This window comes from Giraffa tippelskirchi, chromosome 5, assembly GCF_054371585.1.
Source record: "Giraffa tippelskirchi isolate mGirTip1 chromosome 5, T2T-mGirTip1v1.2.pri, whole genome shotgun sequence".
Lineage (NCBI taxonomy): Eukaryota > Metazoa > Chordata > Mammalia > Artiodactyla > Giraffidae > Giraffa > Giraffa tippelskirchi.
In genome coordinates this window covers 74,588,629-74,609,686 of record NC_137279.1, presented here as the reverse complement: position 1 = coordinate 74,609,686, position 21,058 = coordinate 74,588,629, and the positions used below count along the sequence as shown (strand labels likewise).

General features: G+C 49.2%; 1 protein-coding gene across 6 annotated transcripts in view; it reads right to left on the bottom strand.

Moving 5' to 3' along the window:
• Nucleotides 1-226: 226 nt before the first annotated feature.
• The window catches only part of RAB7B (RAB7B, member RAS oncogene family), a 30,403-nt gene continuing 9,571 nt past the window's right edge, over nucleotides 227-21,058 (bottom strand). For 3 of the 6 annotated variants that reach the window (XM_081487937.1, XM_081487936.1, XM_081487940.1), the window contains 5 exons: nucleotides 19,490-19,681; nucleotides 18,867-18,993; nucleotides 17,899-18,114; nucleotides 10,324-10,449; nucleotides 227-2,271 (listed from right to left, as the gene is read on the bottom strand). In XM_081487937.1, the coding sequence (XP_081344063.1) occupies nucleotides 2,191-2,271; nucleotides 10,324-10,449; nucleotides 17,899-18,114; nucleotides 18,867-18,993; nucleotides 19,490-19,542 (603 nt within the window). In that variant the 5' untranslated portion in view covers nucleotides 19,543-19,681 and the 3' untranslated portion in view covers nucleotides 227-2,190. Of the gene's footprint in view, nucleotides 2,272-10,323; nucleotides 10,450-17,898; nucleotides 18,115-18,866; nucleotides 18,994-19,489; nucleotides 19,682-20,598; nucleotides 20,772-21,058 lie in introns of those variants that run through there. The other 3 variants (XM_081487939.1, XM_081487935.1, XM_081487941.1) reach the window with 3 other exon arrangements.

Below are 21,058 nucleotides of genomic sequence, written 5' to 3'. Positions count from 1 at the left end.
TCAGAAGGACCCCATGCTTTTAATGTTTTAATGGTCCAATGTCACCATCTTGGAACTTGTCATGATTTTTGGACAAGGGACAAGGCATTTTCATTTTGCAGTGGGCACTGACCATAATGGTCCTATTTTACTTTTTGTTGTCTTTATCTTCCCTTTTAGTACCTTTTGAATTTTTAACTATGCAGACATTAAAAAAAAAACCTTTAAAACTAAATACCACAAAGGATTAAAACTAAGAAAGACATTTATTATCTGTTGTGCATGTTTAGAATGGTCCCTACGCCCATTGAAGTGCATGAGCTGTGGCACAGAAGCCCATGCACCACGTATCCCATCCACAGTCCCACTGACCCCTGGGAGAACCCACATGACAGGCAGAGTGCCACCCCCATGAAGGACAGAGACAGAGGTGTGTGCTGGGCCACCTGTTCCTGTGGCCCAGGACAAGTAGCGCTCGCTTCATAGCTGCATGGGGAGAAGGGGTCCCTCAAAGTCTTACTGACCCCTCACCTCCCCTCTCCTCTTCCTCTGGGTGAATCTTCAGTGTCAGGTGTCGCTTGGAAGTCCTACACTAACATTCAGGGAAGGGTACCTCTGTGTAGACGGGAGACTTCTGTGGTGGGCATGGATGTGGCCGTGGAAACCCTGGGGGGGGTGGGGTGGGATCGGTCATCTTGCCTACTCCTTTCAGGTTGGACTCTGTAAATGCTGCTCTTCACCAGAAGAAAAAGATTACGGCTGTAGCGTCTGCAGAAACAGACTCCCTAGCTTTCCGGTATTTATCACTGATGCTGATTTCTTGCCTGAATCATTGATGCTGCAGTTTTTGCCCATCTCTCTGTAGGCTTAAGAAATTGGGATTTTTCTGCCTCACGAATCCTGAAGGACTGAAAATCCCCAGAGCCAAAGAACCAGCTCTGAGCATCTCAGCAGAGGAAACTGCGGCCCTTCAAGCGTCCATGGAGCCGCCCTTTTTTCCTCTGCTGGGAGGCGCACTGCTGCCCTCTGGTGGCCGGCTGCAAGGAGTCTTCCGGGGGTGGCGTGGCGGGGGGGCGGGGGGTCCACCTTGTCTCTGGAATAGCAGCTTTGAGTTCTCAGGTTAATCAGTGTCTTTTCACTGTCCCTGGAGCAAAACAAGCTTGTCCTTGACCTGGAGCCTTGGCCCTTGCTTCTACTTGTCCTCAGAACACTCTTTGTCCAGTCCAGATGGCAGCCCTTTTCTCATTCTCCAGCCTTTGGGCCAATGTCGCTTCCCCAGGGAAGACCTCCTGGGCTGCTTTGTCTGAAACATCTGAAACAGCACCTAACCCCACCCTCCCTCCCTCTCTCTCCCATTACCTTGCTTTACTTGGTTCGAGCGCTTACCTGCTCTTTGAAAACATCTGGTTAAATTCTGGGTTTACTGCCTCCCTCCCTCTCCAGAACATCAGCCCCAGGAGAGAAAGGTCTTTGTGATATGCGTCACTGGACCTCAAGGCATCATACATGGTAGATACACAAAAGGACTTGTTGAGGGAATGGCCAGTGTGTCTCCACAAGGGTGACTGGGATTGAAGCCGAGCTTCTGGTCCTTAAGAGCCACAGGATGTGGGCAGGGCACTTGCCACCCTCATGTGACAGATGAACCAGCTGAGGCAGCAGCTGAGACCAGCGAGAAGACATGAGCGGCCCCAGGGGGTCTTCCTGCGCTCCCTCTGTCCTGCGCTCTGGGGGGACAAACAGACGGTGTCCCAGGCCTGAACAACTGCTGCCAGGGGTTGAGGGGGACCTCCCTTCCCGGCCCTGGTTGCAGGGACCCTGGTCCACAGCTGTGCGGCGGCTCTAAGGGGTGGGGTGCGGGAGGCGCCCTGAGGAAGGCCGGTCCATCGCCCCCATACGCAGCGGCCTCTGTGCAGAGATGCGCCTTCCAGAGCAGGGGGTGTCTGGGGACGGCGCAGGGCAAGAAAGCCGTGGTCAGCGAGGGGACCGCGACTCCTCTGGGACTCGGCTGGGACGTCCGGGGTTCTGCCCTGACTGACTGCACTCAGCCTGAGGCAGGGCTGGTTCTGGAGCCCGCGCGGAGGCGAGGGCCGCGTCCGGCCTCAGAGCCTGGCTGCCGTCTGAGCTCGGGCGGCCGGCAGGGATGGGGGCCCGGGCGGCCAGCTCCGCGCACGCTCCGTCCGTGGGCGCGCAGAGCCGGAGTCTGGAGGGTCAGCAGCATCTGCTCTTGGGCTGGTCTTCCGGTGAGAGCTTGATGGAGTCTGTGAGGTAACTCTCTAAGATGCTCCGATACTGCGGAAGGAAAAGAGCAATCAGCGTTCGCCTCTGAGCTGGCCGAGTTCCCCCTGCCCTCTGTTTCTTAAGGCCGGTGGTGGTCGGGCTTTCTGGTCCCTCGCCTTGTGCAGCTGGGAGGCCCAGGGAAGGTCTTCCCCGCCCTCTCCTGCCTCACCTGCTTCTCCAGTGCCTTCTCCGGAGCCCAGAGCAGGCTGGCGGCTGCATAAGCGGCCCAGGTCTCCTGACCTCCAACTGGATCCCCTCACTCACCATTCTCCAGAGAGGACAACTGAGGGGACGTTTGACCTCAGGTGACGGAGATGATGACAGCCCGCTGCTTCTTTCTGCAGAAGACTCTCTCTGTGGACGTCCCCACACCCCAACCGTCCCTCTGTGTCCACCTCCCAACCTCCCCTCCATCCTTTGTCCTTCCCACGTCCAGGGAACCCTCCCAAAAACAGACTCAATGTTTCTACTGGGCCTTTTTCTTCTCTGCCCACCCTCCCAAAATTTCCTGTCCCAGCAAGGTCCAGAGAAAGCCTGCAGTCAGTCTGACAAGCCTCTCCCCACCCAGCTGGCCACTTCTCAGCCATGAGCCGCCCTGCTTGGCGCAGGGGTGAGTCAGGGAGGCTGCCCTCCCTTGAGGAGATGGGCCTCTTCTTAGAAGGATCATGTCTCTTTCCCCGGTCACGCTGCCCCGTCTCTGAGCTCCCAGCCTTCATGCTCCTCCCATGGCTGGTATTGTGTGTGTGATGGTGAGTGAGTGAGTGGATATGCCGGTGTGGACCTGAGCTGGGAACCAGCCCCCTCCATGGGGCTCTCTGTCTCAAGTGCCCCTCTGAGGGGACAATTTCCAGAATGACGTCTGTGCCTTTACTTCCTCTGTGGGAATGCCAACCAAACCCTTAGTGCCCATGACTCTGGATCCCAGGAGGCTGCTTTGCCCTCATGATGGTGGCCCCCAAGACACACGAAAAGGTCCTCCGATGCCCCGCTGCTCACTGCCACCCCAGGCTGAGCAGTAGTTAAGCCTGATGGCCCAGAGCTCAGGGCACTGGGCCTGGGACCCAGCCCTACTTCACGTGTTTGCTTCTTGCAGAGCCCCCATCTCTCAGCTGCTCCCTGGTAGAGTGTCCTGGCCAGCAGAGCACAGCTACCCTTTGTCAGCCTGGATGATGGGCCTGGAGTAGCCCTCAGCAAATTGTTTGGGGAAATTAGAATTTTATTTGTCATATATGCATGCGTGCATGCTAAGTCCCTTCAATTGTGTCCAACTTTTTGCCACTCCATGGACTGTAGCCTGCTAGGCTCTGTCCACAGGATTCTCCAGGCAAGAGTACTGGAGTGGGTTGCCATGCCCTCCTCCAGAGAATCTTCCCGACCCAGGGATGGAACCCACGTCTCTTACGTGTCATGTACTGGCAGGCGAGATTTTTAGCACTAGCGCCACCTGGGAAGCCTTGTCTATATATATATATACATATATATACATGTATATATATATACACACACATATATATACACATATATATGTGTATATATATATATACACAATATATATACACACATATATATATATATATACACATATATATATACACATATATATATGTGTATATATATATCAAGTATTGGTTTTGGGGAGTGGGGGGCAGCGTCTCCTAATGAAAGCCTGTCCCTCCAGGGATGTCTCCTCACTCCAGCCCTGTACGCCCCTCTGCTGGGGAGGGTCCTAGCCCATTGCTTGTAGACCCAGGCCAGCACACCCCAGATTTCCCCAGCGCCTCACCCAGAGAGAGCAGACTCCTACCCAGAGGTGCCCAAGCAGAGAAAATGGCTCGAGAAGCTCCTTCTCCCAGCATCGCCTGGGCCTGGTGTGTGGGCTGGTGTCTGCACGGCTCGGGACACTACCCAGTCCTGCAGTCAGCCCCTTCTGCAGGGCCTGCACACTCCACTGAGCTGACTGTGGTTAAAAGCCTGACTCTTCTCAGCCTCACGGGGAGGGGCAAGGAGGAGCCGAGCATTACTGTTTAAGTCCCCTTTTCAGGTTGACTGATCCACTGCTTCCAGAAAGACAGGCTTTTGAGAGGATCTTCTTAGGTTGGTACTTTGTCAGTCCCACCTCTCACTGGGAACAACAAAGATACCTTGGCTGGAACCAGAACGTTTCTTGTTGGATCATTTGGACCAGGAGGCTGGGCCTGCTGTTTCACCACCCCTGAGAGTGCCCCAGCCTCACATCCAGGCCCTGTTGAGGCCATGAGCAGAGCCTGGGCCTCGTTCTCAATGCCGGACTTTGGGAGGAGAGTCTGAGCTGCCGGAGTAGCTGCGGGCTTTCTGAGCTGCTCTGCACTTTGAGGAACAAACAGAATGCTGCTTCGGAAGATGTGAGAAGCATACTCATTCATTACACAGGTAAAGACTGAGGTCTTCAGGCCGGCTCTCTTCACCCAGCAATAGTCACATCCTCCCCAGGGTCAGGTCAGCCCTGAGCTCTTTCCATTGATCATTTCACTCGATAATGGCATCATCTCAATCCTTGGGTTTCCTACAGAGCTTCCAAGTCACCGGCAGGCCATAATAAGGCTCCCTGTGAAATTTGGACCACAGTCCTCTTGGCAAGTTTGTGCATGCCGAGTAACATAACACCTAGAATCCTAACAAATCATTTGGGTGAGGATGTGGCTGTGAGTCTGTATCTCCGAGCCTGGTCACCTCATAACCCTGCTTTTACATCCTGCATCCCAGATCAGTTCAGTTCAGTTCAGTCGCTCAGTCGTGTCCGACTCTTTGCAACCCCATGAATTGCAGCACGCCAGGCCTCCCTGTCCATCACCACTCCCGGAGTTCACCCAAACCCATGTCCATCGAGTCAGTGATGCCATCCAACCATCTCATCCTCTGTCGTCCCCTTCTCTTCCTGCCCCCAATCCCACCCAGCATTAGGGTCTTTTCCAATGAGTCAACCCTTCGCATGAGGTGGCCAAAGTATTGGAGTTTCAGCTTCAATATCAATCCTTCCAATGAACACCCAGGATTGATCTCCTTTAGGATGGATTGACTGGATCTCCTTGCAGTCCAAGGGGCTCTCAAGAGTCTTCTCCAACACCACAGTTCAAAAGCATCAATTCTGCAGTGCTCAGTTTTCTTCACCGTCCAACTCTCACATCCATACATGACCACTGGAAAAACCATAGCCTTGACTAGACGGACTTTTGTTGGCAAAGTAATGTCTCTGCTTTTAAATATGCTATCTAGGTTGGCCAAACCTTCCTTCCAAGGAGTAAGCGTCTTTTAATTTCATGGCTGCAATCACCATCTGCAGTGATTTTGGAGCCCCCAAAAATAAAGTCTGACACTGTTTCCACTGTTTCCCCATCTATTTCCCAGGAAGTGATGGGACCAGATGTCATGATCTTAGTTTTCTGAACGTTGAGCTTTAAGCCAACTTTTTCACTCTCCTCTTTCACTTTCATCAAGAGGCTCTTCAGTTCTTCTTCACTTTCTGCCATAAGGGTGGTGTCATCTGCATATCTGAGGTTATTGATATTTCTCCCGGCAATCTTGATTCTAGCTTGTTTCTTCCAGCCCAGTATTTCTCATGATGTACTCTGCATATAAGTTAAATAAGCAGGGTGGCAATATACAGCCTTGATGCACTCCTTTTCCTATTTGGAACCAGTCTGTTGCTCCATGTCCATTTCTAACTGTTGCTTCCTGACCTGCATACAGGTTTCTCAAGAGACAGGTCAGATGGTCTGGTATTCCCATCTCTTTCAGAATTTTCCACAATTTGTTGTGATCCACACAGTCAAAGGCTTTGGCATCGTCAATAAAGCAGAAATAGATGTTTTTCTGGAACTCTCTTGCTTTTTTGATGATCCAACGGATATTGGCAATTTGATCTCTGGTTCCTCTGCCTTTTCTAAAACCAGCTTGAACATCTGGAAGTTCACGGTTCACATATTGCTGAAGCCCGGCTTGGAGGATTTTGAGCATTACTTTACTAGCATGTGAGATGAGTGCAATTGTGCGGTAGTTTGAGCATTCTTTGGCATTGCCTTTCTTTGGGATTGGAACGAAAACTGACCTTTTCCAGTCCTGTGGCCACTGCTGAGTTTTCCAAATTTGCTGGCATATCGAGTGCAGCACTTTCACAGCATCATCTTTCAGGATTTGAAATAGCTCAACTGGAATAAGTCCTGTAATTTCCCTAAGCTTAGCTGTTAGTCAGCCTGCCTTCTCCCAGACATGGTAATTATGTCTTTCTCTAATTACCCCAAAAGGAACTGGGCCTCTGTGCTGTGGCCCACGCCACGCCTGACCAGCCCAGCAGAGCTGGTATTGCCAACTTGGTAAGAGCAAAATCCTGTCATCCCAAATCCCCCAAAGCAGGCGGGTTTCCCTTCTTTGATTATGAGGACATTCTTTTTTTAAAAATTAATTCATTCATTAAATTTAATTGGAGGCTAATTACTTTACAGTATTGTAGTGGTTTTTGCCATACACTGACATGACTCAGCCATGGGTGTACATGTGTCCCCCATCCTGAACACCCTTCTCACCTCCCTCCCCATCCCATCCCTCAGGGGACCAGCGCACCAGCCTGGTGCACCAGCCCTGAGCACCCTGTCTCACATTGAACCTGGACTGGCGATCTGTTTCACATAAGGTAATATACATGTTTCAATGCTATTCTATGAGGGCATTCTTAACCATGAATAGCTAAACACCTGATCCTTCAAAGTGGCCAGATCAAGACACTAAAGTAACTACCTACCTTCTCTCGTTTCAGAATGCAAACTGAGAACCTCTTCTGGTATTCTACCTGTAAATCACTCCTTCCATTCAGAGCTCACTGTAGAACTCAGACATCCCAAGAAAGCTCAAATGCCATGTGCCCCAGTGGACCGCATTGTTTCTCCTCTTGTAACACTTCTGCTTTCCCTCCTCTCTTTTCTATCTTGGTTAATAGCATCACTAATCAATCATTGCTCTGTTTGACAAGCTAGAAACCTCGTCATCAACCTCAGCAGCTCCTGATTCCTTCTCTCCTCTATTTGATCATTACCAACCACCAATAGTTCTCTCTCCAAAGTCTCTTTAATTCACCACATCCTTGCCATCCCCATCCTCTCATGCCTGTACCTTCAGAACCACCCATCAGGCTCATCTTCCCTGCAGCATCAAACCTCCTTGCATTTTCATTTAAAAATAGCTACCTGTTAGGGACTTCTCTGGTGGTCCAGCGATTAAGAATGCAGGTTTGATCTAAGAGCCACATGCCTCGGAGCAGCGAAGCCATGTGCTAAAACTGCTGAGTCCAGGTGCCACAATGGAGACCCAGTGCAGCCAAAATAAAAATAGCTACCTTTTATTTAAAGCCTTTTCTGTACTACCATGTTATTTTATCTAGCCTTGGCAACAACCCCATGAGGAAGATACTATTACTTGTACTGTAAAGGGAGGGAAATAATGGCTTAAGCAGGCACATGATTTGTCAAAGACACAGCGAGTAAGAGGTAGAGGCAGAATTTAAAGCCAGATCCACTGACTTCAGAGCCCAGCTCTTCCCCACCCAGGCTGGGCTCCCTCCGGATTCTAGCAGCACTTCTCACATCCTCCTCTCCAAGTATTTGGGCTGCTGTGAATGAGCACATGGGAAGGAGGGACAGGTCCTTGGATGAAATGTCCTTTAAAACTCTTCTGTGACCTTAAAATATAGTTTTGCAAACTCCAGCTTCACCTTAAAAACCCACATGTGTTTTTACATTCTGTGTCCTAGTACATATGTTTGTTTTAGTGCAAAATGTTTCTCCTCCAAATTTCTCAATAATAGAGACATGGCAGGAGGACACGCCCTGCTGGCTTCTAGGTCCCAGGTGGGCTCCTGTGTGGCCCAGGGGTCTGGCAGTGGGTCTAGAGATGGTGGGCCTATCGTATGTAGTCTGAAGTCTGGTCGGGGCTCACCAGGCCTCCATGGTCTGCTGCTGTTGACCTTGAGAACCTCATTGCTCACCTTGGCCTAGCGCCCCCACTTGCCTCCAGGCCACATTTCCTCCTCGTACACATGGAGCCCATGGTGGTCCCTCACATGAGCCCCGTGGACTCACACCTGGGCCTCTGTCATGTCTTCTCTCTGTGCTTCTGCAGCTGCTGCTCACACCCTCGTTAGCCTAGCCGTCCACTTGAAAACTGTGTCACCTTTCAACTGACAGTCCCCTTCTCTGGGTAGACATCCTAACTGGCCTTGCCACCAGCACATCTCTGTCACCTTGATGCCTTGGCCATGCTCCCCGCCCCCAATGGCACTTTCCTCAGCCCCTGACCATCTATTCTGGATGCCTTAGTCCTCTACCTGACCACGGGCCATGAGGTCTACATCTCTAGCCATAGTCTGACAACTCGAGAATTTGTATGGGATGGAATTATTTCTATTTTATAGATGAGGAAACTGAGGCTCAGAGAAGTCATATGTCTTGCCCAGGAGTCCACCTGAAAGCATAAGGCCAGGATCCAACTGAGGTCAGTCTGACTGTGGATATCACAGCTGTGACCTCTAGACTTTCGCTGTGAATTTCCCCCATCATCATGAGGGACTGACACGGGGTTGCATCCATTCTTTTGACAAGTAAGGCCATTGGGAAAAAAAAAAAAAGACAAGCTACCATCTACTAACATCACTGCATAATGACAGTGACACAGCAGGAAGGACATGGCTTCAAGAATGAAGGACGTGCCTTCTCCAGAAAGGACAGATGCTAACACACACAGACACTGGCTGATGGAGCTGATGGAGCTTCCCAGTGACTAAGCATTCGGTGATCACAGCACCATGTTTGTGGTGGATCGGTGATGACCCCTACAAGGTCAAACAGCTTCCCATGCCTTCCAGGGAAAAGCGTGAGCAGGCACGCCTGTATCACCGACTGGGTGACAGAGCTGCACTTGACCATGTGCTGGAGATAGTCACCCCCTGCTTCCCACTAAAGGAAACGGTGAGGGTGGGTCTGGAGGGGATGTATTAAGAATAGCCCATGAGGACAAACCCTAAGGTTAAGGCAATGGGGTATGAAGATGGTGAGCTTGAACCCTCTCCCTGGGCAGCTTCTGGGGGTGGCTGCCATCCCTCCCCATGGTGGGCAGTGCCAGGCAGACTGGTGACAGTAGGCTCCTCCGCAGAGGGCAGCCCTCCAATTGCCTGTCTTCATCTGCTCTTTTCCTCAATTAAAAATCACTGCCGTGATGGCCTTCTCCCTGCTTCTAAGAAGCCCACCTTGGCTGGATGTGGCAGAATAATGAAACAGGCTGAGCCCCTCCCAGTGCCAGTCTCTCACGGACCCTCTCCACAGTTTCCAGACTCCACACAGAATGGCACTGAAACCCTGCTAATGCTGCCAGGCAGCCTGCCCTGCCCTTCCTCTCCTCTCTCCTGCCTCCCACAGTGCGGGCTGTGTACCCCTTCTTTGGGGCCCCTCACCAGTCCTTGCACACCATGCACAGCGTGCACTGCAGCCACTCCCATGTGGATCTGTCTTCTTAAGTGAGCGAGGGTCCCTGGAGACCTGCATGATGCCCAGCACAGATGGCACATGCAAGACCTGCTTGTTGAAAGACCACACCAAGGGGCCTACATCTATCCATTTTCTTGATTGGAGAATGTCAGCAAATTCTCCAGGCTTGATTATTCCTCCTGGACCAATACTTAACACCATGGGGCTGCTCTCCCATCAGTGAGGACTGAACTAGATCATCAGTTCTCAGACTCTTACTGAATTCGAATCTCTGGGGGTGATGTACAGGACTGTATTTTATAGAAACTCTACAAATGATAATCAGCCCAATTGAGGGACCACCAATGATGAACCCCCCATAAAGCTAAGGAAGCTTTATGCCTCTGGAATTCTGTGGTCCCAGAATTAGAGTACCATTGGGCTCATTCGCAACTAATTAACTAAGATAATGAGCAGTCCTGTCCCAGCTGCATCCCTCCCTGTCCCCACCATGTACTTTTATAGATGCTTCTGAGCCCGCCCATCCTAGGGGGCAGCCCTGGCATGTGCCACTCACCCTTGACAAAGCCCGACTGGCCAGCATCTCGAAGGCTTGTACCACATTGATGTCATTCTTGGCACTGACTTCAAAATAGGGTATGTCCTTCTCTTTACACCAGCCTTGGGCTACCTCTTGCGGAACCTGCGTGAGGGGAAGAAATGACCACCATTCCTGTATCATCGTCACCATCATCCCTGCTGTCATCACGTCCCCACCATGATCATCACCACCATCTAAGCCCCACCTTCCCCACCGCCAGTCCTATATACTGAGAACCTTCCATGTAAGGTTACATGCTCTTTTTTTTTTTAACATAAGCCAATTAGGTGGCTATCGTTAGCTCCATTTCACACACGAGGAGACTGAGGACTGGCATGTATAGAGCTGAGCAGGATTTGAACACAGGCTTGGAAGAACTAAAGCCCTCTGCACTACAGCATCTTCCTAAGGCCCACACCGGGAGCTGCTTCTTGCCACCAGCTCCTTCCTCAGTGCCTGCAAAGGCAGGTGGGTGCAACAGACAGCAGCCAGGGCCTAGGAGGGAGGACTCCATTCTCCTGAGCTGGCTTATCAGGCCCGTGCTGCTGGGCAGAGACTCGGGTCCCTGCTAACCCTTCTTTCCCAGGGGCAAGTCATGGGAACAGCTGATAAGCTTCTATTCTAGGCCACATGCTGGATTAGACCTCTGATCATACTAACTCACTTAATCCTCTAACAACCTTGTGAGGTGGGTCTTTTTAACTGCACTTTATAGGTAAGAGGGCTTTCCTGATAGCTCAGTTGGTAAAGAATCTGCCTGCAATGTGGGAGACCTGGGTTCGATCCCTGGATTGGAAAGATCCCCTGGAGAAGGGAAAGGCCTTATTCTCCAGTATCGTTGCCTGGAGAATTCCACGGACTGTATAGTCCATTGGGTAGCAAAGAGTCAGACACGACTGAGCGACATTCAGTCACTTATAGGTAAGACTCCTGAGGCTCAGGGAGTTTCAACTCACCTCAGATCACACAGCTAAGAAAGGCAGAGCTTGGAGGCAGCCCCAGCCCCACGCTCCCACACCATCTGCACTGCCCTCTGCCCAGCCCTGCGCAGGAACTGTGCTTCTGTTCTGTCTCTCCCACTGGACTCTAGGTTTCTTGAGCTCAGGGTCAAGACTTTTTAGCTCTTGGCTTGGCCCCACTAGCTACTCTCTATAGGCTGAATGAATACACCTCTACCGAAATGCAAATGCCAATCAGTTTGAGGAAGTTGGCTTGGAGAAGGCTCTGGCAGCTGTGCAGGTTGCTTCCAAAGACCACTGGTTCCACTGAGTTTAGTCTAATCAGTTATTTGGGGGAATAGGGAATGACCATACGGTGATATTTGCTGTGCCTGGTACTTTATAACCATTATTTCACTTTGTTTAAGGGAGCCAAGGTTTTTCTTATGACAAAGAATGACTCGGCTCCTTTTCCTGAACACAGGGCAGCCAGGGGGAGATCTGAGACTATCCTTTGTCTCCTGCAGGTTCTGGAAAGTCTGTCTTTCTGGGGTTAACGGAGGTCCACCATTGCCTGTCTCTTTGCTGCTTGCTGTCCTGGCCTCAGGAGTGGCCGCAGGCCCAGGCACTGGGGTCAGCTGAGCGGCCTGCCCTCTGGGGCGGGAGGCCTCTCCACACCCCCTTCATCCCTCAGCCTCCCGGGAGCTGCTGCACTGGAGCAGAGCAGGGAGCGGCCCCGGCGCGGTCTTGGCCTCTGGTCTCTAAGGTCCTCCTGCCTCGTGGTGCGAGGGGCTCCCCAACTGGCCAGGACGGCACCCTCCCGTGGAGCATAAGCACCCCTGACCCCGTGAACAGCCAAGATGCCTCACGGCTCGGGGAAAATCCTGAACTATTTGGATGAAGCATCAAAGATGGCCAGGTTGCTGATTATCATTGTCCTCACTAGTAACACACACATAATTGATCATTAGAAATTACCATGTTGCAATATGTTGATGGCATCTTAGGAATGCAAAGGGCATTATATCTTTTAAAGTCCTTAAAAAGACTTTAGGGCAAGGACTGGACTTACTCTTCTTGTTGTTCCCTCCTTCTTTATATCCTCCCCCCTCCCCCACCAGGTGACGAGCATCTTTCTGGGCACACTGTTGGTCCTTAGGAGTTGCAGCAAACATGGAAGTGAATTGAAATGAACTCAAGTGCCTCTGCTTCTCCAGGAGGCAGGGAGCTTCTTCGTATCTCGTGGTGTGAGAAGCAGAAGCCCAAACTGGTGCCCAAGTTCACCCAGAGACAGAGCTAGGAAGATAAGCCCACACACACAGTCTGGTGACGCACAGGTACAGCCCCTTCTCTGCCACGGACACTGACCGACCCTGCCCGCTGCCTGGTGTGACAGACATTTTATCTCATTTCTCCCCGCTTTCTCTGTCTAGTTTTTATGGAGTGGTTAAATACATACTCCAGAATATCAGTTGAGATTGTGTTGCGAATTAACATTCTTTTTATAATCCCCTCACCTCTTCCAGTCAAACTCAGAAAGTCGCCAAGTGGAAAAAATGACCCACACGGCACTTTTCACTTTTCCTTTCCAATTCTATTACCAGCTTCATGATTTTTAAAATCTTGTTGTCTTTTATTTACAAAATAACAGTTATATATAACTTAGGCTCTGACTGTAGACATAAACTCGGGTTGTGGTACATGGAGACATGGGAAGGGTGAAAACTTTGCAAGTGTTAATTTCATTGATTTTTGTTTTGGCTGATGTGTGTGCGTGCTGAGTTGCTTCAGTCGTGTCTGACTGTTTGCTACCCTATGGGCTGTAACCCACCAGGCTCCTCTGTCCATGACAATATACTGTTAACAGGCTTCCCAGGTAGTGCTACTGGTAAAGAACCCAACTGCCAAAAACAGGAAACATGAGAGATGTGGGTTTGATTCCTCGCTCCGGAAGATCCCGAGGAGGGCATGGTAACCCAGTCTAGTGTCCTTGCCTGGAGAATCCCATGAACAGAGGAGCCTGGTGGGCTACAGTCCATAGGGTCACAAACAGTAGAATATAACTGAGGTGACTTAGCATGCACATATACTAGTAACATTTTACTTTTCATCAGCTGTCAAATGTTTGACAAAATTAGTCCATTTTGCAGACATTTATCTATGATGCTTTTCCATCTCATATGCATCTAAAATGATCAATTGTGTGTCTTGAGATAGGTCAGCTACATCTTAAACCAATAAAAAATAACAAAGGATATCTTCAGAAAACATAATTTCAATGTTATGGATCAGCAGTGAATCAGAAACTGCTTACCTGAGAGCAAAGAATTTACATCCTAGTGAATAAATTCCTCATAGCATAGATGCTAGCAGAGCTGGGTTTTTTTTATGAATTTTTTTTTCACTTTTACCTTCCGTAAAACAGGTAGGGACTTTAAGAAAAACCTACGTCAGCAATTTCTTTACAACTATCCTGGTGAGATATTGATTGATTGTGGTAAAATATACATAAATATAAAATATAAATATAAAAGATAAATTTTGTATTATATATTTTATATAATTCCATATTTAATGTAATTATATATAGTTTATATATTATATATTTATATATTTTATATAAATATAAAATGTATATTTATATATAAATATAAAATGTATCATTTTGACTATACTGAAGCATCCAGTTCAGTGGCATTAGTACAGTCACATCATTGTGCAACCATCATCAATGCTCATTTCCCCAGCTCAGTCAGTAAAGAATCTGTCTGCAGTGCAGGAGACCCAGGTTCAATCCCTGGGTGGGGAAGATCCCCTGGAGAAAGGAATGGCAACTCACTCCAGTATTCTTGCCTGGAGAATCCCACGGACAGAGGAGCATGACAGGATACAGTCCATGGGGTCACAGTTCATGGGGTCGTGAAGAGTTGGACATGACTGGGCAACTAACACTTCATCATGCCACATCTAGCATATACGTTTTAAATATTCATTTTCTTTTTGTTAAGTAGGAAGAACTTCCCTATATTTTCAGCCCACACATTGGAGATATGAAATTATGAAGGTGGGTAACAATCTCTTTCATGTATTAAGATTGCCATGTGCTTTATAGGCATTGTTGCTTATGAGCCTCAAATAACCTCATGAAATCTGAGTCTCCATTTCACAAAGAAGCTGGAACTGGCCAAAGACACACATGAATTTGAGCTCAGTGAAGGTGCTCCTTCAGGGTCATTATCCACTCAACCCCGTGCGAGTGAGGACTATCTCCAGCCCGCTCTCCAAGCCCGGGCTTCGCCTCTCAGGTTGGCAGCATCCTCTGCCTGGTCTGTGCCCTTGGAGGTCAGCTGCCTCCCAGCCTCACCTCTGGCTCCCCGATTCCAGGTCTCTGGATCAAAGTCCCTCTGCGTGCCCCACTCTCAGGTCCTCCTCTGCACTCCCCTGTGCTCGCTTCATGCCTGTGAGCACTTTGTCCCCTCTCTTCCTCCGGCTTGGCCCCCCTCCAAATCCTGTCGCCTTCTCCAGTGGGGGGGTGGAGGGGCTCTTTCCACAGCCTGTTCAGCACAGATCTCAGACACAGAATTGGGCTTGCCTGGGGCTTCACTGCTTCTTTCAAACTTTTATTCTTCCTCTCTGCAGAACAAAGCTCATGCCCCCCGCGGCTGGGATAGGATGCCTCTACCCCTCTGAGTCATCACTTACACCTTCCATCTGGGTACCCTCATTCCTTGGATGCTTGTGATCTGGTGAAGCTTCTGTTCCACCCAGCCCTGAGCCTCATACTTCCTTCCCCTCCCACCATCTTCACCTCCTCCCCATTCCACCTGCCCCTTCAGGCCCAGCCCAGGGCCTCCATGAACCATCACATGTGGCCTCCTTTCGCCTTCCTCCTTTTGCCCTGCTCTTCAACCTCTGACAGCACCCTGGTCCTTCAGCCTCTCCTGGCCTCTCCTCTTCCCTCCGTGGGTCTCAGTGCCCTCACAGCTCTGTTCTTCAGCTACTCTTGTCTGGAGAAACCTCCCATCAGGCCCCTGGCCTTCACCCCATGCACTGCTGTTGAAGAAAACCACAACCCAGACTCCCCTCAGCTGGTCTCCTGGTCTCCTCCCTTAGCTGAGCCCTTGCTGTCCACCATCAGTTCCGGTCTTCATCCTTGGCCAACTCCTTCACCTGTTTCTCTCCAGAGTAACTGGCACAGCCTCACCATCCTTCTTGCCTTCCTTCCTCCTCCTTCTCAACAGAAGATGGTACCTCTTATTTCACTGAGGAAAAGTCAGACTCTCAGTCTTGAACACCCCTGACCTCCCACCCCACGACCTATAGAAGCAAGATACTAAAATGGAAGTTGTGGAAGAGACACTACCATCTGATAGATGCTGTATATAAAGTTGGTTGGAAGAGAGCCCACCCATGGGACTCTGCACATTTCCAAAGGTTGATGAGCAAGAATCTGCTGAATGACTCCAAGCCCTCTGGCATGGATGGAAAAAGATTAAAAAGGAGGGTTTAGAAAGGATATTTTTTGCGGAGAACTGTGTTGGGGGGAATACCCCCACAAAAGGGAGACTGTGTAAGGCTTCAACTCTGACCAAAAGAGGGCTTCAAGGAGGCCACCTGACAGTTGGTGGCTACAGTAGACTGGTGTCTAACTGCACCCGTGGGGTTTAAGGTGAAAGGCAACAGGGCAGAGAGAGGACTGTGCACTGAGAATGAATTACCCCAAGCTCATCAGTGCAGCCAGCGCGCACCGGTGCGCCCTGTGAAGGAGAGGTGGGTGCCCCGGAGAGCTCGCCAGCCTGGAGCTGTTATAAACCCCGGCAGGAGAGCATCCACAGGAGAAGTGGAACTGTAGGATGGAGGATGGCTCTTAAACTCCTAAATTAGGAACTGAGGAGAGAGAGGAAGAATATGTAAGATCTTTGTCATGGGAGGTACATTTAAATGTTCCAGTGGAGGCTTCTTAGGACCCAAAGGAGTCACCCACCAAGAGACAGCTTGAAATATCTGCTGGAGCACACAAACTATCTCAAGACAATACCAGTCAAATAAAGATTTTCCTGCCCTTCTGACCACTTCTCCCTCTTTTCGCTTCATTCCTAACAGAGCCTGAAACCAGAATTATCCTGCGAAGGGGAGGACATGTGGATATGTAAAGTTGGCAATGAGATCTGCCTCCTAGGCTTATTAGGCAGTGGGTTCCAGGCTGAAGAAACAGCATGAGCAAAGGTAAGAAATAGCATGATATGAGCTGAGAACTGGAGGCAATTTTGTCTAGAGACAGGGAATGGAAGAATGAAGGCCTAAGAAGAAGGCAGGTGAGATTTGAACTAACCTGTAGAATAGTATTTCTTTTTTTTTTTGAAGGCCAGTGTTCTTACCCGCTGCTGGCCCCAGTGTGAAAATTCGAGACTGCTTGGCTGTGAATGAACTTAGGACTTGGACTCTTATTTGAGATTGAGGATCTGTAATTAGAGAATTGACACTAAATTTGCAACCTGAAGTGACCAGAGAATTGATGACTTCTAGATTTCTATTTCCAGCACAGACTTCTCCTTTGAAGTTTCATTCTTATGTGTTCTGAAGTCTACTGGTCATCCACAATCAGTTGTTCTACAAGCTCCTCAAACTCAACATGTCAAATCCAAACTCATCTTTCTATCTAAACAGGAGGCTCTTCTTCATGGAGGCGGTGGCTTAGCTGGAAGCACCCTCATTCACCATCCACCTTTCATCCTTCCAAATGATGCCTCGGTTCTCTTATCACTTTTTATTTGAACCCTTTTGAAAATGTAGTTCAAATATGATGACTCAGTTCCCCATTTATTTTCTCTATTTGAAACACTAAGACAACTTGTTCATGTGGTGTCTTTTGGGTTTTGTTTGGCACAAGAGCATCTTTTATAAATTAAGTTACTTTTACTCTTCTTATTAGTAGGCAATGATCAACAGAGGTCGACTCAGTGCCACTGCAATAGTAAACACCTACATAAGCGTGGTCACTACAGTCCTGGAGCAAGCAGATCATTTGTCAAGTGGTTAGCCAGATGATGTAGAATATGCTTAAGCTAATAAAAATACATATTACTACTTTCTCAGAATATTTGAAGATTCAAGGATTCATAACTACAGACTCCCTATCTGACCTTGGTAGAAATACTATTCTACCAAAAGAAAAAAAAAAAAAGAAATACTATTCTACAGGTTAGTTCAAATCCCACCTGCCTTCTTCTTAGGCCTTCATTCTTCCATTCCCTGTCTCTAGACAAAATTGCCTCCAGTTCTCAGCTCATATCATGCTATTTCTTACCTTTGCTCATGCTGTTTCTTCAGCCTGGAACCCACTGCCTCTAGGAAGCCCTTTCTATACCCTGGGTTTGAGTAAATAGATGCCCTTTCACTGTGGTCCCTGAATATCCAAGGTGTTCTCTATGATTGCTCATGATTTACCATATTGTATCATAATTATCTTTAAAATGCATCCATTACTAGACTGTGAAGTTCTTAAGGTAAGGACTATGCCTGCTTCAGCTCTGAATGTGTGGGACTTAACCCAGTGCCTGGCATGTAACTGGTCCTCACATGTTTGGTGAATGGATGAATGAGCCGATGGTACCTGCCGGTCTGCCAGATCGATCTTGTTCCCCAGCACCACCATGGGGTAGGACTGCTCCATTGGAATGGTTTTGGCCAGAACATCTCCCCGCCAGGTTTCCAGGGCTTCGAAGGACTCCAAGTCAGTGACATCAAAAGCCAGGACACAGCCATCAGAGCCTTTGTAGAATGTAGACACCATGGAGCGGAATCGCTCCTGTCCGCCTGTGTCCCAGATCTGGAAGGGAAACAACAGTGGCCCCATGGGGCTGTGATGAGTGGCTGAAGGGACGTTCAACCAGGCCACCTCATGTCAAAGCTTCCTTTCTGGCTAGGGGGCCGATAGCCCTGGTAAAGGTGCATGTGGTCCTTTCATAGATGGGCATTACTCTCTGTCATTCATGTATACTACAGAATCTCTGCACTAATATTTAGCTTCCCTGATGGCTCAGATGGTAAAGAATCTACCTGTAATGCAGGAGACCCAGGTTCGATCTCTGGGTCCAGAAGATCCCCTGGAGAAGGGAATGGCTACCCACTCTAGTATTCTGACCTGGAGAATCCAAAGGACAGAGGAGCCTGGCAGGTTATGGTCCATGTGGTTGCAAAGAATCAGAATCAACTGAGCAACTAACACTTTCAAGAGTACTTTCACATCTGAGCCCTCACTTTTTCCCAGGTCAGATGTGAAAGTACTCTTGAATAACAGGCTTTGTAGATAATGCTGTCTGTTGCTGCTGCTCAAACCTGCTGATGTAGTATGAAAGCAGCCATAAAGTCATGAGGAAACAAATGGGCAGGACTGTATTCCATTAAAACCTTATTTTCAAAAGTAGATGGTGGACCAGATTTGGTCCATGAGTTAGTTTGCTGATCTGTGCTCTAGACTATTCTATTTCTGGGTGCACATTGCTGTATGAGTGCCTGTCTGGGAATTGTGGGGTGACTTTCAGGAATGTATGTTGAAGAGGGGATGGGAGGGCTGCTCACCTGTAGCTTCAAGGTTGTGTCATCCAGTATGATAATCTTGGAGAGGATGCTGGCCCCCAGTGTTGTCTGATAGTCTTCGTAAAATGTCTTATGCACATATTGGTGGAGGAGGGAGGTCTTTCCAACACTGAGAGAAAAAAACCAGGACACATGAACATACCTTCCCATACCATTCTCAGCATCTTGCCCTTCTCAGCACCGTTTCTCTCTGAGACTGCATTTCTAACATTTGCAGTTTGATTAGCAAGGGACTGGGAATGGACTCTAGAAATAGGGACCAAAGTGAGGAGAGAAGTTTGTAGGGAGCTGAGTGCCTCCCAGCAAAGTGTTCAGACCTTTCCTGTATGTGGTGAGAAGGAGGAAGGCAGACATGCTAAATGGTTTGCCTAGTTCACACACCCAGTTACTGTGGCATTGCCGCAGAGCTGGGGTCAGAAACCAAGTAGTCTGACTCCTGGCCTGTTTCTCCCACCTCGCTCCCTTCCTTGGGGTGGAATGCCCTCCCTGGTGCCACTCTGAATCAGAGAGGGACCTGTGGAAGCGGGCAGCACATCCTGGATGTCTCACTGTCCTTGGGAGAGGCTACTTCCCAGCCCCTAGACCCCGAGCTGAACTTGGCTTACCCCAGGGCTCCAATGATGATGAGCTTGAGGTCCACCTTCTTCCGAGGATTCATAGAGGGACTTCAGAATCTGCAGGGAAACAGAAGTCGTTCCCAAGCTGGCCAGAGGCCCCCGTGGGCTTTGTCACTGGTGCTGGCCTCTCCTTTCTCCTGTCATGTGCAGATCACTACCAGGGGCTTGGGTGGGCTTGTTCTGTGAAGGAGGCAGATGACTTAGCAACTCTTACACACCCACACCCTCACTTCTCTGGGGGTCTCCCTGGGGCTGGACGGATGGTGGCCCCACGGGACAGGCACTCCTCTCACCTTTAGCTCCACCCACCCTGCTCTTGGAGGCAGCAGCCTGAGCACCAAGGCTGGACTGGACTGAACAGAGACCTTGCAGACAGACAGGCCCGGAGCCGGGATGGAGGACAGTGCAGGAAGAGGAGATGGGGGCGGGACAAGGGGCCCATTGTTCAGACCCGGAGAGGCCTCTGGTGGAACGGTGCCCTCCCCCAGCCCGAGGTGCTGCTGCCTTGGCAGAATCAAAAGACTCTTCTCTTATGCAGCTGGTGGGGGTGTAATTGGTACATGTTTCTGGAAAGCTGCTTGGCAGCAAGTACGGAGAGCCTTAAAAATGTCCCTGCCCTCCACTTCTAGGAATTTGTTCTAAAAACATTAACTGAAATGCGGGCAAAGGCTCTTGCTCAAGAATGTTCTTCCCCAGTGTCATTTATAAACATTCAACAATTAAGAAGTGGTTAAAAAAATTATGGCACAGTGTGAACTCTTAAGTAGTCATTACAATGGAGTTTGTGAGCATGTTATAATAATGCGGGAAAATGCTTATGCCATGGGATCTAAATGAAAAACAAAAGACACTGAATGTAGAAACCATACCCCACCCCCACCCCCATCTCCAGTACTGAAATGAATTCCTGTGGTGTGCTTAGTCGCTCAGTCATGTCCGATTCTTTGGAACCCCATGGACTGTAGCCCACCAGGCTCCTCTGTCCATAGGATCCTCCAGGCAAGAATACTGGAGTGGGTTGCCATGCTATCCTCTAGGGGATCTTCCTAATCCAGGGATTGAACCTAGGTCTCCTGCTTTGCAGGCAGATTCTTTACCATCTGAGCCACCAAGGAAGCCCAAGAATACTGGAGTGGGTAGCCTATCCCTTCTCCAAGGGATCTTCCTGACCCAGGAATCAAACCAGGGTCTCAGGCATTGCAGGCAGATTCTTTAACAGCTGAGTTACCAGGAAAGCCTGAAATGAATTCCTACCTGCATGGGAAAAGTTCTAGAAAGAAATATATAAAAAATGTAAGTGATTAATTCTGGGTGGTAGAAAACTACATGATTTTAATTTTGTTCTCTATACTTTTTAGTATGTTCCACTTTTTTTTTTTTTACAGCAAACATGTCAAACATGTATTATTCCTGTAAGAGAAAAATACTTATATGTATGTTTATATATATGCATGCATGCTAAACTGCTTCAGTTGTGTTCAACTCTTTGTGCCTCTACGGACTGTAGCCCGCCAGGTGCCTCTGTCCATGGGATTCTCCAGACAAGAAAACTGGAGT